At 61.6% G+C, this 15,292-nt stretch overlaps 1 protein-coding gene across 1 annotated transcript in view; it reads right to left on the bottom strand.

Moving 5' to 3' along the window:
* The window catches only part of MYO15A (myosin XVA), a 55,282-nt gene that overhangs the window by 20,735 nt on the left and 19,255 nt on the right, over nt 1–15,292 (bottom strand). The window contains exons 12-40 of the mRNA XM_054709330.1: nt 14,616–14,729; nt 13,997–14,055; nt 13,791–13,914; nt 12,501–12,596; nt 11,954–12,085; nt 11,302–11,427; nt 10,575–10,652; nt 9,858–10,006; nt 9,711–9,756; nt 9,460–9,584; nt 8,937–9,054; nt 8,460–8,635; nt 7,922–8,006; nt 7,205–7,258; nt 7,029–7,110; nt 6,816–6,946; nt 6,257–6,352; nt 4,716–4,951; nt 3,291–3,472; nt 2,940–3,012; nt 2,549–2,740; nt 2,122–2,282; nt 1,934–2,028; nt 1,337–1,451; nt 1,073–1,140; nt 924–1,001; nt 611–791; nt 394–526; nt 87–192 (exon numbers count right to left, since the gene is read on the bottom strand). Of these exons, the coding sequence (XP_054565305.1) occupies nt 87–192; nt 394–526; nt 611–791; nt 924–1,001; nt 1,073–1,140; nt 1,337–1,451; nt 1,934–2,028; nt 2,122–2,282; nt 2,549–2,740; nt 2,940–3,012; nt 3,291–3,472; nt 4,716–4,951; nt 6,257–6,352; nt 6,816–6,946; nt 7,029–7,110; nt 7,205–7,258; nt 7,922–8,006; nt 8,460–8,635; nt 8,937–9,054; nt 9,460–9,584; nt 9,711–9,756; nt 9,858–10,006; nt 10,575–10,652; nt 11,302–11,427; nt 11,954–12,085; nt 12,501–12,596; nt 13,791–13,914; nt 13,997–14,055; nt 14,616–14,729 (3,411 nt within the window). The remainder of the gene's footprint in view (nt 1–86; nt 193–393; nt 527–610; nt 792–923; nt 1,002–1,072; nt 1,141–1,336; nt 1,452–1,933; nt 2,029–2,121; nt 2,283–2,548; nt 2,741–2,939; nt 3,013–3,290; nt 3,473–4,715; nt 4,952–6,256; nt 6,353–6,815; nt 6,947–7,028; nt 7,111–7,204; nt 7,259–7,921; nt 8,007–8,459; nt 8,636–8,936; nt 9,055–9,459; nt 9,585–9,710; nt 9,757–9,857; nt 10,007–10,574; nt 10,653–11,301; nt 11,428–11,953; nt 12,086–12,500; nt 12,597–13,790; nt 13,915–13,996; nt 14,056–14,615; nt 14,730–15,292) is intronic.

Genomic DNA, 15,292 nt, shown 5'->3' with positions numbered 1-15,292 from the left:
CTTTTAGGGGCAGCGGGTTTCTGAGGCTCCCTGGAGGCCCCACTGTTTTCCATTCTGCCTGGGCACGGCCAGACCCTGCCCCTCACCTGCGTGCCAGGTGCTGTCGCCACGTGGCTCATCTGCCCCTTCAGGATCATCAGGGCTTCCTCGTGGGGGTCTGGCCGCTTCACGAACACCCTCCCGCAGTCCTTCCTGGGGGGATGGGCACTGAGTTCCTCTCCCCGTCACAAGCCCCTAGGGGGTTCTCCCAGCGCAGCCTAGAAGGCAGCCTGGGCCCCCACGGCGGCGGGGGAGGGCCGTGGGAGCATCTGCATAAACAGACTCCTCCCCTCACATTGCGGGGCACCAGGCCCAGGGAGGAGGCAGCTGCCTGCAGGCTGGGGCAGAGCTGACCTGAGGGCCTTGGGCTTCCCGCCCTGGGGCGGCTGCTGGTACTGCCTGACGATGTTCTTGATCTGCTGCGTGGGCTGCGGGAAGTGCTCCGAGTTGAGTGTGGAGTACCGGACCAGCTCGGGGCAGGGCAAAGCTGTGGGCCAGGGGCAGAGTGAGACACACCTCCCAGTCCATCCTGGGAGGCCTCCCCCCAGCCCAGCAGGGACAGGACACTCACTGGTTTCTGGAGAAGACCGGTCCTGAGCTAGAATGGGGGCAGCCACGGGCTTGGTGGGGGGCCGGGGGGCCTTGGCCGGAGGGGCGGGGGTCAAGGGCTTCGGAGGGGAGCGCAGGAGCACGGGCTTGGCGGGGGGTCCAGTGCCCACGAGCTTGGGCCGTGCCTCGGGGGCTTGGGGCTTCTGCAGAGAGCAGGGTGTGAGGTGAGCTTCCTGGGACACACCAGCTTGCTCTCTGGGACCTGTGTCGGCCCAGGACGGTGTGGGGTCCAGGCTCAGCGAGGTGCGAGGCTGCCCTGGGCAGGCCAGGCTCACCTCCGGGGGGAAGGGCCTTGGGGCAGGACTCAGGGGCTGCTGCTGGAGGGCCATGGCCTGCAGGGTCATCTCTCTGGCCTGAGGAGAGGTGGGGGTGTAACCAGGCAGGCCCGCTCCAGGCACCCCCCTCCCAGGCCCCTCGCACGCACCAGCAGCACGGCCTGTTTGTGGATGAAAGCTTGCTGCAGAGCCAATGTGGAGGCGTCCAGGGCTGGGACTTCGGAGAGCCGGGCAGAGGGCACAGATCCCAAGGCGCGGGAGGTGAGGGAAGTGGGAATTTCCTACCACCTCCCCACTTGCCTCCCCTCCACCCTGCCCATGGCCGCCTCCATGTTAGCACGGGAGGGAGCCCGGAGAACCAGTGGGGCCCAGCCTTGCCCAACCCTAGAACCAACCTTGGGGCAAGTACTGACTTGGGTTTGGCTCTGGGGGTCTCTTGGGAGTGTCTTCAGTGCTGCTACTGCCACCGCCGCCAGGCTGGCCTCCCCCTTTCATGCGATAGGCAATGGCTGTTGGCTTCTCCAGGTCCTGGGGGCAGCAGGTGGCTCGAGTGGCTGCCTCAGTGCTGGCCTCCCACGGTTCCAAGGCAACGGGCACCTGACACCAGCCTCCTCCTCCATCCCAGGGCCTCCCACTGGCCAAGCGTTGCTGTGTGCCCGGCCTCTGCCTTCACGCACTCACTCAGTCCTCCCACCACCTTGCAAGCTCCCAGGCGACCCCCCCTTTCACGGAGGAGTAAAATGAGGCTCAAAGCGGGGTATGCCCTGCTCAGCGCTGCACATCATGCCCTGAGGGGCTCCTGGGAGTTCTCAGAGTGAGCAGGGTGCCTGAGGGGGCTGGATCCCACAGGACACGGGAGGTCTGAGCCTCTATCCAGGGGTGTCTCTAGCCAAGAGGACACCCTCCTCCTTTGCTGGGTCCCCATGGCCCGGGCTGTGTCCCCCGTGGATGTGTATGACTGGGTATGTGCATGCCGTGCCTGCTGATTGCGAACACCCAGCCATCCCTACCGCGTCCCCGCAGGACAGCACGGGGTCGAAGAGACTGTCCAGGTAGCAGTCCAGGCCCTTGTGGGACACAGCAGGCTCTCCAGGGCTGTCCAGGCCTGGCAGGGGGGACACATCACGTTCTCTTCTGCTGATGCCCCCCCACAGCCCCAGGGCCCTCCCCACCAGAGACAGCGGTCCTGCTGGTCGACCTGGGCGGGTTGTTGTACCTCTTTGGGCCTCAGTCTCCCCATCTGTACTGTCCTCATTGTGGCTGCAGTACCCATTGGAGTCAGCCACGTTGGGCATGTGCCCCTGTGGTTGGGGCCTAGTGGGCGTGTCCTCATCTGAGTCCCAGCTGTTCCCAAACACCCTGTGGGTAAGGGGAACATGGAGCATCTGACCCCCAGAGAGACCCATAGCCTCCCAGACCACCCCACCCCCACCCCCACCCCACTCCCACCCAATCTCCTCTGCACAGGACTCTGGAATTGAATGACTGTCTCTTTAAAGGCGGGGCCCTTTGGTCAGCCCCACCTCCATGAGAACCTTGACGCTTAAGTCCAGAACTCAGGCTCTCTCAGCAGCCAGTCTTGTGCTGTGAGAGGCCACCTGTGGGGGGCCCAGGTAGCCACCTACGCTCTCGGGCCTCCTCTGCCAGCCACGGGCCCTTCTGCACCCACAATGAAGTAGGACTTCTGTCGTGGGAAGTCCCTGAGCAGCTCTAGGTCTGACACCAGGTCCAGCACGTAGTCGTGGCCTGCCAGCTCTGCCCACTGGGCCCCATTCTTCATCGCCACCGTCCAGCCCCGCCAGCCGTCCGCCAGGCCCCTGGGGACAGCATATGAAGGGACATGAAGGAGGGACGAAGCCACGAGGTACCACGTGGGGAGACTCTGGGATAGGAGCGGACCCCAAGCATGCCCAGAGGGGACCCCGGGGACTTTGGAGAGTCTGGCCTCCTGCCCCTCCCTCCCTTCTTCCCAGGTGCACTGGTGAGCTGAGCTGGGCAGGGCGTGCAGGAGCCGACCTGTGCCTCAGGATGTCTCCAGCCAGCTCCTCCCCCGTGCTCCAGGAGTGTACCGGGCAGGAGAACTGGTCGCCTGAACAGGAGCAGGCGCCAGCTCAGCCTGGGAGGTGGGCAGCTGGCCCCGCTCTGCTGCTTCCTGCCTACTTCCTCAGGCCTCTCACTCTTGCCCAGGGGCCTGGGTCTGTTCTTTTCTGCCCTGGCTCCTCTCCCACACTCGAGGGCCACCCCACAGGCACACCAAGACCTCCTTCCAGGGCCACGCCCAGCAGCCCCCCGTCCCCCACCCCAGCTTCTCCTGGCCCAGGGCCGAGGCCTGAAGGAGGGGAGGCGGTCGGGGGGAGGGCAGCTCACCGTTGAAGCAGCCCACATCCAAAGCCATGCTGGCCTTCTCCTGTGCTGCTGTCCACTCGAGCTGGGTGGGAGGGAAGGTGCGGGCAGCCCCGGGGCCCTGCTGCTGGGCCCGGCCCATGGCCTGCATGAGGCGATGCTGACACACGGCCTGGAAGCCGCCCCGCCCATAATCAGACACAAACCTGGCAGGTGGGAGTTAGGGCCGGGATGAGCGGAGCGGAAGCTAGCCCAGGTCGGGAGGGTTCCGCAGCCAGTCTAAGGGAGGCCCAGGCTCGCCCAAAGCTCCCAGGCTAGGCTACAAAAGAAGGGTACAGGCGAGCCCCGAAGTGTTCCAAACCAGCAGAGTTACTCGGCCAGAGGTCCCAGGACGGCCCACCTAAGCTCGTCAGAGCAGCGTGTCACTGACGGTGGGGTCTGCGGCACTCTGTGGGCAGGAAGGACTCCGGAGGGCGCTCCCCTGCTTTCGTCTGGACCCCAGCTGCACCCGCCCTGAGCCTGCTGCCAGGTTCTCACCCACCCTGAGGCGGCTGTGGCGTGTCAGCCTGGCCCAAGACCCCTGAGCTGAGCCCTGCCGGCAGGCATTCCGCACGCCTGGCTCGCTCCACCCCCAGCCGCTGGGGGCCTGGCCAGGAGCCGCGGTGGAGCAGGTCCATGGTGGCCACAAGAGGGAACCCAGAGCTGTGCCCACAGGAAGCCCTGGACAGGCAGTGGCCCTGTCCCATCGCCACAGGTCCATACGCTGACCAGTGAGCTGCCCACCCCTGCACGTGGCCCCTGCCCCTCTGTACACTCTGAGCTCACAGCCCCCAGAAGGCGGTCCGGTTGCCACCCCTAGTTTATAGGTAAGGGAAGAGGTTCAGAGAGGAGCCGCGGCGTATCCCGGTCCTACAGCAGGTGAGTGTCACAGCCACCGGCAGACTTTGCACCCAGGGCCTGCTTGAGCGCTTTTCCTGCCAACCATCCTGACCCCCCGTGGGTGACACTGAGCCTTCTCCTCTGGAAGCTGACCCCACACTCCCCTGTCCTAAGCATTCCACGTGACCCTCACAGAGCCTCTGCAGTCGTATTCTTATCACCCTCGCTTTACACTGAGAAACGGAGCTCAGCCAGGCGAAGTAACGTGCGCCAGGCCACACAGCTGATATGGTTGAGCTGGGACTCACACTGACTGTCAGAGTCTATACTTCTAACCACCTCACTCCATCCCGATGATGTGAGAGAGCCTCCATTCCAAATTCCCCACGCCCTGGCTTTGCCACCCACTGTCCCTGAAAGTCCTTTATCCAATCTCACTGGACTCCTACCCTTCACAGTAAGTCCAGCTTCCACACACCAAGACCTCACTCCTGGCCTGACCTTTAACATCGCACCCCCGGCCCTGTGCAGCGTCCCTGTCCCAGCCCAGCCCCACCCCATTTCACTCACTTGAGCAGGTACTTGTTGAGGCGTGAGGAAGGTGCAAAGCCACTGAGGCAGGCAGCCAGCAAGAGCCAGCCCCGCTCGGCATTGTGGGTCCTGGAGTTGCGCCACACCTGGTTGGCCAGTTGTGCCAGGATCTCGTCCCGGAGTTCGGGCACTGCCAGCCCTTTCTGCACAACGTAGTTCCCGAAGACGCGCTCCTGGGCACCGTGCAGGTGGGGGTCACCCATGAAACGCAGGACCTGGGCACAGACACTCTCCTGGGCCTCGGAACCTCGCTCCTGCCGGGCTCCCACCCCATGCATCCCTCTCAGGTCCTTCCCGTGCCCCCTGCCCATATAAAGTCCCCCATCCTATACAATAAGAGAGGAACACGCTAATTATCTGTTATGCCCTGAGGTGTCACAACCGACCACATAACGACGGATCACGGATCTGCAGGAGGGTGGGGCAGCGAACTACAAGCGGGCAGCCGAGAGCTACAGGAGGGGGCAGGGCAGCAAGCTATGGGGGGGTGGGGGAGCTACAGGAGGGCAGTGGTGACCTACTGGCGCACGGATTTGTGCGCAGGGCTACTAGTTACAATATAATAACTATATCCTACACCAGTGATGGCGAACCTAGCCATTTCTGATGACACGCGGCTGCTGAGGCGGCCACATGCCGAGGATGAAACATTTGCTGCTCCTGAGGATGAAACATTTGCGAAATAATGTTTTTTCCTCAAAGTGACACACTACCCGAGTTATGCTCAGTTTTTTGGCGAAGTTTGACACACCAAGCTCAAAAGGTTGCCCATCACTGTCCTACACCAAATGACCATGCAGTACCCTCCAGCCATGGGAAAAAGTCAGGATCCAACATCCCTGCTGGCTTTCTCTCCTGCTCATGAACCTTCTATAGCTCCCAGACAGTCCCACCCCGCCCAGCACCCCTGGCCTCCAACTCCATTCAGACTCCAGAGGGGCCATATATCCAACCACATCCCTCCCATGGAAGCGTATTCCTTGGCTCCATCGGCCTTGGGAGAAAATCTGAGCTCCATACCCCTCTTGCCTTTGCTCTCCGGAGTCTCTGTTCTAACCACATGGATTTCCTCTTCTCTCTGTGCCTCCTCCACAGCTGAGAGAGTCTGACTCTAACTCAAATGCCCCTCCTCCAGCGAGCTCTCAGCCCACGCCCAGGGCTGGAGGAGGGGCCCCGCCTGGCCTTTCCAGCCTCCACGCCTCCCTGTGCATGCTGGTAGTCACTAGCCAGATGTGCCGTGCCTCCTCTTTCAGACTAGGGAGCCCTTGAGGAGAGAACCCGGACCTGTTCTTGTCTCTGGGAACGTCCTTGTGGCGGGAAGATGGCTGGGAGAAGAAAAGCCCCAGTCCCCAGATCTCCATGCAGAGGGGTGGCCAGACCCCTGACAGAAACCTCTCCTCCAAGGAAGAGGCCTTGGCTCGGGGCTTCGGCTCGGGGATGGGTCAGGAGGATGAGAGCCCCAGGGCCTGTCCTCAAGCACAGCAGCTACGGATCCGAGGGTGGCCCAGACAGACCCGTACCAGCTTGAAGACGCTCACGGCTTCTGCGTGGTGCTCTACTGGCAGCCCAGTGAGGGGCATCCTCAGGGGCACCGTCAGCATCCCGAAGGCAGGTTCCTGGGGGCACAGGCAGACACATGGGCACAGAGCCAGCACTGACAGCACATCTGGGTCCATTGCTCTGTGCCAGGTGAGAGCACAAATGCCCAGAAGGCAAGAGCCCCTGTCCCCAGTGTGCAGATGGGGAAACTGAGGCTTGGAGGGGGCAGACACCAGCCCTCAGCAAGTCGGTGGTAGAGACAGTCTGAGCCCCATCTAGGCCCTTTCTGAGGGACAATGAGCTGTGGCTCCACTGACCGTTACATTTCTGACATCTTTCCGGACTGGCTGGCAAACGGCCGCTTCCCAAGCCCCTGGGGCCTCCCCTGCTATCCAGGCCCCCGTGGGCCCCAGGTGCTCCTGACCCAGCAACTGTAGGGTGAGCTCATACCCCGCCCTCAGGGCACGGGCAGGAGCCGCCCTGGGCTGAGGACAGTATCGATTCTAACTGATCTGTGCCCATTGGCTGGGCTGCCCTTACCGTGAAGTGGCACCGGACAAACTTGGCCATGGGGTAGTTGTTGATATCCAGGGGCAGTGTGACACGGGGCTCAGCCTGGAGCCGGGGAGTCCGAACAGGGGCCACCCGGGGCATCTGCGCTGGCCTAAGGCCTGTGGAGGGAAGAAGGCACGAGGTGCCTGGCTCCCCTGCCCACCTGTGCCCACTCCCACCACACGTGCAGCACTGATGTACCTGCCACCGCTCGCAGGAGCCCAGCCAGCTCCGCTGGTACCTCCAGGTGTCCCACAGCTACCACCTCCCGCTTGCTCAGCTCCTGGAGGGACAGCGTGGTGAGGGGAGGGCCTGCCACACCCCCACCTGCCGTCCTCCCCTCCTGTCCCCTGCTGCCACCCACACCCCGCACCCACCTCCTGCTCCCGTAGCCGCACCTCCTCCACCCGGAGCCTCCGCTCTGCCCTCAGCTGCAGGAGAGCAGGTGGTCAGGGCAGGGAATGGTGGGCAGAGGCCCTGGCAGGCCGAGCCGGCTCACGCAGGGCGGCCAGCAAGGGAAGCAAGGGGTCAGCTTGCCTGATTTCTGGAGGCGACTCCACCTCGCAGATGGAGGGAGGCAGAGGGGTGGCCAGAGACACAGGAGGGCAAGGGAGAAAGACAGAGCAAGACAGAGACAAGGCAAAGGGCAGGAGGAACCCTGGGAGAGGGGACGCCTGTCCCCACAGGACCGTCAGGAACAGCTGCAGGTCTCTGGCGCTCGGTGCTGCATGTGTCTGCTGTTGGTTTACGTGACAACAGGCCAAGACTGGCATCAAGGTACGAGCAAACCGCACTCAGTACCGGTCCGGGTGCAGAATTCCAATCGGACCCAGTTACTGAAGACCCCACGGTGAGCCCAGCACCAGGACACCCTTCACGTTCAATATTCATTTCACCCTTTCTGCAGCCTCAGGGGAAGATGGGAGGTCAGGCTGGAGAGGGGCTGAGGTCACACAGCTAGTGAGTGGCAGAGCGGGGATTCGAACGCAAGACAGTCTCCTCCTGGGAGCTAAGTGCCTCCTCCCCATCTCTGCCACTCCCTGGACCCAGACGGACAGCCTGCTCCGGGAGGAGGGCAAGGGGAAGGCCTGCACCTTGAGGCGGCGCCGGTGGCTCACATATGTGTTCACTAAGGACCGGAACTTCACCAGACTCTTTCTCATCTGCTGATACCGCTGCCTGCGGGTAGGGAGGAAAGAAGTGTCGGGGTGGGGGGTGTCATGGGTAAACAGGGGCAGAGATACCTGTGCCAGCCTGGCCTTGGTGCCACACTTCACTCTGGGGCCCTTGGGCACTAAGGAAAGGAGCTCAATGGGGGCAAGAACGTGGCTAAGATCACGAGCCCGGAGTCAACCACTTGGATCCCACAGATCCCATCAGGTTGGAATCCCAGGGTCCCTGAGATGCAGGTGGGGCCCTTCTTGGCTGGATGGATTCCCACCACCCGTTACAAGGGCCGGGGGTGGGACGGAAGGGCATCCAAAAGCAGAAACAGAGAATGCCATCATCCTTCCGGCAGAGGCTCCCACTCTCAGCTTGCACACCTCCAGGAACAGGGAGCTGACTACCCAAGTCCAGCCTCTCCCAAGCCTCGTCTAGGGCTCCCGGCAGTCCTGCCCTCGGTGGCTGCACCTGGCCAGGTAGCCTCGGGCTCGACTTTGCAGCAGGATGATCTTGCAGCGTAAGGAGCGGAAACGGCGCTGGATGAAGAAGCCACGAAGGCAGCGCTGCAGAGTGAGGGCTGCCAGGTTCCGGACATGCTCCCGCATGCTCTCCAGGAGCTGGTGGAGGTGTTCCTTAAGGAAGAGCTGGGCAGGGAGGCAGGTGCTGAGGCCGGTAAGGGCCAGTGACTGGACTCAGGACCCTCCCCCTCCAGAAGTCTACGGAGACAGAGCAGCCAGGGCAGCTGAGGGCTGGGTGTGGAGCGATGGAAGCAAGGTGAGGGCGCATTAGGCAGTGGGAGCGGCCTGAGCAAGGTCTGGAGTGGGGTTGGCGTTCCGCTTACCAAGCTCCCCGGGACTGCCTTTGGGACAGTTCTGGTCCCACGGGCTCGGTTCTGAAGCCCCTGGACCTGAGCCCTCCAGGGACTGAGTGTGGGGTGGCACTCACCTTGCTGACGCCAACGCGGTACATGTTTGGCATGACTGTGCACAGGCGGCTCAGCACGGACACACACATGTCCCCACTGGCTGGCAGGTTGTGCTCAAGGGCCACTAGACAGCGGTACCTGCGGGGGCCCAAATTCAGCCTGGGGCTGTGGGCTGCTGCCCGGCTGCCCGCTAGGCTGCAGTCAGCACCCCTCCCGTCCCCAGGAGGCCCCCCGCAGGGGCTCTCCTCAGCGTCTTCTAGTCAGAAGGCACTCCCTCCCTACTTGTAGGTGCCAGGAAATTGTGGAACCAGTGTCAGCAGAACAGGACCCCTTACTGCCATCTGCTGGAAGCTTGTCCTAATCACTATTAAAACTATTTCTCTTTGGAATCAACACATAATAAAACTGTGAAAAACTGCAAAACAATCGACATATATGCCAGACAACAGCTGGCATGTGGTGGTCTGTGCACAAGCCGAGCAGCTGTGCGTGGCGCGCCCTGCTCGGCCCGGGTCTGTGGAGAAGGCATGGTGGCGGAGCTACCTGTCGATGAACGCCTGGAAGGGCAGCCGCACCGGGAAGCCCTCCTTGCGGATCCGCACGGTCTCCAGCACCCCGGAATAGCGCAGCTGGGCCATGACCACCTCCGCCTCAAAGAGGCCTGGCTCCTGTGGGGAGGACCCGCCATGTGCACGGGCACTGACCGCGCCAGCAGGGGCCGTGGCGGCTGGCGCGGCCGTGAGCTTGGGAAGAGGCTCTCTCCGGACGGACGGAGGGCCTCAGCCATCACGCACCTTCTTGTGATTGGGCTTCAGGCAGCGCACGAACAAGGGGTTACACCTGGTCAAGGGCAGGGGAGGCGGTGTGAGGCCCCAGAGGAGGGAAGTGCTTCTCCCCAGGGCTGCAGGGGAGGCTAGGTCCCGCCCACCTGCCACACCCACCTCTCCATCTTTTCGATCAGATCCAGGAGCGACTGTTGGAACTTGGCTGCCACGGTGTGGGCCTTGTGGAGACGGGTGATGGAGCTGCTCTTGCCCAGGTGTTGAGGGGCAGCCTGGGGGGCATGGCTGGAGAAGAGGCGTGCCACCACCTGGGCAGGCATGGGCAGCAGCCCAGGGCAGTAGTCAAAGCACCCAGAGGGAGAGATAGGACCCAAGAGACAGACAAGGAGAGAAAAGAGGGAGAGAGAAGGCGAGAGAACAAAAGGAGTCAAGTCTCCAGACCAAGAAGCACCAGAAAACTAACCCAAGGGACCCGCCCTGGGGTCAGCTGACTTTTTCTGGGTGCAGGGTCATGAACCCTAGGATGACCTCAGGAGGAGGGTGCCATTTGACAGAAGAGGAAATGGAGTCCCAGATGGGGGAGGTGGCAGAGAATACGGATGGGAGAACCAAGCAGATGGAGGTGGGGATGGGCCCAGGCGGGGCGGGCTGACCAGGATGAGCCAGGGGAGAGACCTGGCGATCCAGGGGGCCAGCCAGGGGCCTAGCCCTTTACGGGCGGGGCCAGGAAGGGAGAAAGTACAGAGCAAGGCAAGGCTGGGGGGGTGGGGTCAGGGTTGGGATGGAGCTGGGGACCCCCCCTTTCTGGGAGGAGAGTGCCTGGCTGTGGGCTGTGCTCTGGGGCGGGGCCAGGACCGGGGAGGGAGGCTTGCTCACCCGAGTCCGGCTCCGAATGAATAGGTCCAGCACGTCCTGACGCACCTGGTCGTGGTTCTTGTCCAGGAACTTGTGCACCTGGAAAGGGGGATGGCCGGGCAGCTGGGGCTGGAGCCTTCCCCCTGCGGCCGGCTGCATCAGTCTGCCTACTGCTGTCCTGCCTTCCTCCCTGCAGCCCTTGGGTGACCCTGGCCCTGCACCTCCAGGCCAGTCCCCCTGCCTGTCCTAGGAGGGACTGGACCCCTCCCCCTGCTCTGGTCCCCACCCCTCCTGTCCCCACGACCCTCCCCACTCCCAGGACTGGCCCCCTTCGCACGAGTAGCCCGGGTCTTGGCCCCATCCTCAGTGGAGGATGCTGTCCTGTGTGCGTCCTGCAGATGAGGAAAATGCGGCCCAGATGGGGACAGAGGCTTAGAATCTTGGCCCCAGACCACGCCAGGGCAGGAATGTGCCTGAGGTAATAGCGATGCGAGTCACCCCGGTGATACTGTACTGACAATGGCTACTCTTTATGAACGCCCCCAGCCCTAGGCTCCTTACACCATGAGATGGACACTGTTGTTATCCCCACTTTCCAGGTGAGGAAACGAGGCTGAGAGGTGTGACCGGCCCAAGATCACACAGCCGAGGGTCAGCAGGGCGAGTGTCTGGAGCCCATGTTGTGCTTCTGCGCCTCCAGCCTCAGGGCACGTGGCGCTGGCGGCCTGGGGGCTGCCGTGGGTCTCACCTGGTAGGTGACTTTGCCTGCGTAGTGCTTGATGGTGAACTCGGGCAATGGCATCTTGGGCTTGGAGTAGAGTGGGTTGGCGCCATGGTGGTAATGGCACTTTTGCAGAAATGTGTGGTCTGTGGCCTGGGGGCAGGCAGGGTTCAGTGGGTGGGCAGGGGGCCTGGGCACCCTGTTCCTGGCCTAGTGGCAGATTCTCCAGCCCTGATTGACCTCCAGTGATCACTGGGGAGGAGGAACAGGTCACAGCTCCCCCCGCTGCCCACTGCCCTGGGCGGGAGGCCTGAGGGGGCCCCTGCAGACAAGTGTGTCTGGTCAGCTCCCAGCTGCCTCCCCTCCGGCCCAGCTGACTTTGCACTCTCTTGTCCCACTGCCCAGAACACCCATCCCACCCTTGTGTTTTCCAGTCAGTATTTGAGGCCCAACCCCAAGGTCACCTCCTCCAGGAAGCCTTCTCTGATTCCCATGGCTGGTGTAGCCCCTCGAGTGGACACCTGCAGCCCCCTATCCAGGTTGTGAATGGCAGGTTGGGTGTCCTGAGCCCCCATCCCAGGCCAGAGCAGAGAGGAATGTGGGACTCAGGCCTGATGTAGACCTGAGGCTCAGAGACGTGGAGCAACCTGAGCAGGCCCACACAGCGCCCAGGGCTCACCTGGGGGAAGCAGCACTGGTCATCGAGGATGCGCAGGATGCCGTAAGGCTTCAGGGAGATGAGGTTGATGCAGGGCTGGTTGTCAGCGAAGGCGACCTCCCGCCAGCCGATCTGCTCGCGGAGGTACTCCTCCTGCAGGCAGCAGGGCTCAGCGCCTACTCCTGCCCAGGCCCCCCAGCCGTCTCCCAGGGTGAGTCCATCTGAAGAGGCCTCGCCCGGGGCACTTCTGCTTGCACACCCCCTAGCACAGGGAGCTCACTTCCTAGCAGGGCCACATGGACCTTCTCGGCCTTGTCCTCCCTCCACTAGGACAGCTCTACAGAGGGTGAAAAGGGTCCCCAAGCAGGCTCTTCCCTGGGCTCATCCCCCCAACACCTTCCCCTCAGAACACAGGCCTTCTCATGTGCTGCCAGCTTCCCATGCCTTCCCCCCATTGGGCCTACTGCCAGCCTCTGAGCTGCCCTTAAGGAACCAGCAGGTCCTGCCTCCCTGAGGAGGCCCGGGGCCCGCGAGGACGGGAGGGGCGGTCCGCCCGAGCCCTGCACACCTGCTCCTCCTGGAAGATGATCTTGTTGAAAAGGTACTGAAGGTTCTCGTTCGCGTAGTTGATGCACAGCTGCTCAAAGCTGTTGAAGCTCAGGTCCTGGGAGGCAGGAGGTGAGGGGCCTCAGCCCACCGTCCCCTCCCAGGCCCTGCCCACCCCACCCCAGCTCAGGCGCAGTGCCCTCTGGCCTTCCACGGTCACGGCTTCGGGAAGCGGGAGCTTGACCATAGGCCCTGCTCAGCACCCTCTGTGGCTCCCGCTCTGCACAGGCGGAAGGACGCCTGGCAGGCTGGGCCCAGCGAGAGGCAGCTTAGGCCGTGGTTAAAGGCCCAGGCCCTGCGCCCTAGCCAGTTTGGCCCAGTGGATAGAGCGTTGGCCTGCCGACGGAAGGGTCCTGGGTTCGATTCTGGTCAGGGGCACATGCCCGGGTTGTGGGCTTCACCCCCAGTGGGGGGTGTGCAGGAAGCAGCTGATCAATGATTCTCTCATCATTGATGTTTCTCTCTCTCCCTCTCCCTTCCTCTCTGAAATCAATAAAAACATTTTTAAAAATAAAGGCCCAGGCTTTGGAACCTTCTTCCAGGGTTCCAATCTTTCTAACCATGTGCCTTGGACAAGCCCCCTGTACCTCAGTTTCCCCATCTGAAAAACAAGGATAATGACAAGCCCACATCACAAGGTGGCTGTAAGGATTCAGTAATCGGTAAACATGCACTTAGAACAGCCCCTGGCACACAACAGGCAACCACGTTTCTCTTTAGGGTCTTGCTTGTCTCACCCCAACCCCCGCACTGTGCACTCAGCACAGCGGCGCACCTCCCTCCCCTGCAGGCGACTTCCAGCTCCCCAGACGCCAGCCACCACCCCGCTGGGCGCGGCGGATGCTACTCCCTCCCCCTCCACTGGTTGCTGAGGAGACAGCTCAGAGATGCCTCCCGCTTCTAGAAGACCTCCCTGGCCCCTGCCCAGCTAAGGTTTTCTCTAGCTCCACCAGTGCCAGGCTGACTCTGTTACGGCTCTGACCACGTGTGTTTGTCGATTTCTGTCCCCCATGCCCACCCAGTGCCTCCAAGAGCAGAGCCCAGGTCTGGTCCTTTCCAGGGTCCCTTGCGTTGCCCAGCTCAGAGCCTGGCACCCAGAGGCCTCAGGGAGGGCCTGTGGGTGAGGAAGGACATGGTAGAAGACGAGGGAGATAATAATAAGGGAGGGGCCCTGAACAAAGAATGGCTGTGCTCTAGGCCGAGAGGTGAGACATGAAGCCGTATGCCCCCCCCACCCGCTCAGGAGCCCTACCTCGAAGCCATAGATGTCCAAGATGGCGATGGACAGTGCATCCTGCTGGGGGGATACCAGCGCGTTGACCCTGGTGATGAGCCACCCGAACAGCAGCGCATACAAGACCTTGGCAATGGCATCCCTGGAGCAGAGATGGTGATGGGGGTGGGCACAGGGGTGGGGCTAGCCATCGGGAGGCTCAGGTAGGGAGGGTGCAGCCTCACCTGGCATCCACGGCACTCTCCACAGTCAGGGGGGTGAAGATCTTCTCTCGGATTGTCTCCTAGGGAGGAACATGGCCCCTGAGTGACAGCAGGCTGGCCACCACCTCCAGGAAGTCCTCCGAGGATTGGGGGTTGGGTGGGGAGTGGAAATGGAGTGACTGGTCTTAGGTCGACAGTAGGCCAGGGGTTGAACATAAGGCCCTCGTCCGCCCTCCTGCCTGGCTGTGCTGGTCAGGGTGGGGGCTACTGGTCCAGTGGGAGAGGCAGGGGCATAAGCAAACATGACGCAGCGAGACCAGCCTTGGGAGGGGAAGGAGGGCCAGGGGCTGGGAGGCCACGGAGGCACCGGCTCAGCGAGGGGTCAGGAGCAGCTCCCTGGAGGTGGACAGCTGTGCTGGTGTCAAGCATTCTGGGCAGAGAAAACAGCCAATGCAAAGGCCTGGAGCCTGGGCATCGAATGCCTGTGGGGTCTGAGGTTAACCCCTCCGGGCCTGACTCAGAAGATGGATGGACAGGAGGAGAGGGAAGGGGGCGAGAGGGCCCACAGATTGGGGCACAAAGCAGTGGTGTGCAGGCGCCGGCTGGAGGCTTTGACAGACGCCCCAGGCCCGAGACTCACGGTCACTTTGAAGGTGATGGCCTTCTGGAGCCCCTCAGGGGAGATCTGCAGCAGCTCGGCCACGGCCTGGACCTCCCGGGCGCTCACCACCGAGGCTACCTCCTGTGCGTCTGTCTGTGCAAAATACCCACAGGACTGTGTTTTGCGCTAAATAAGTAGATTTTAACGTTCATATAAAAAAACATAAACAAGCTAGAAGAACCAGGAAAATTCTGAAAGAGGAGTGCAGGGGGACCTAGGAGATAGTTCAAAGTTCCGATAATTAAAACAGATAATAGACATATAGTATGTAAGCAGATTAACGAAGCACAACAGGAAGTCTGGAATTAGGCATAAGTACACACAGGAAGTTAGTGTATGACAAATACATACTTCTCAAGTGGTGGAGTCACTATAATTAAGTAACTGCCTGGGAAAAAAAAAGAAGTTGGATCCCTGCCTCATACCTTACTAAGATAAATTCCAGATGGACCAAAGATTCAAATGTTAAAAAAACAAGCCATGAAAGCCATACAAGATCTTGAAAAAAGTACCGGTATTGGCAAAACTGTTATAATGTAAGAGAGACAGGTCTCTTTAAAAATGATTAGAAAACTTTAAAATTTATACAAGATTGATTAATGAAATTCCTAAAAATAATTTTAAAAATCTGAAAGGCCAAAGCAAACAACAACCAC

Source organism: Eptesicus fuscus, chromosome 20 (genome assembly GCF_027574615.1).
Source record: "Eptesicus fuscus isolate TK198812 chromosome 20, DD_ASM_mEF_20220401, whole genome shotgun sequence".
NCBI lineage: Eukaryota > Metazoa > Chordata > Mammalia > Chiroptera > Vespertilionidae > Eptesicus > Eptesicus fuscus.
The sequence above is the reverse complement of the archived record's forward strand: the minus strand, read 5'-3'. Positions and strand labels throughout refer to the sequence as shown.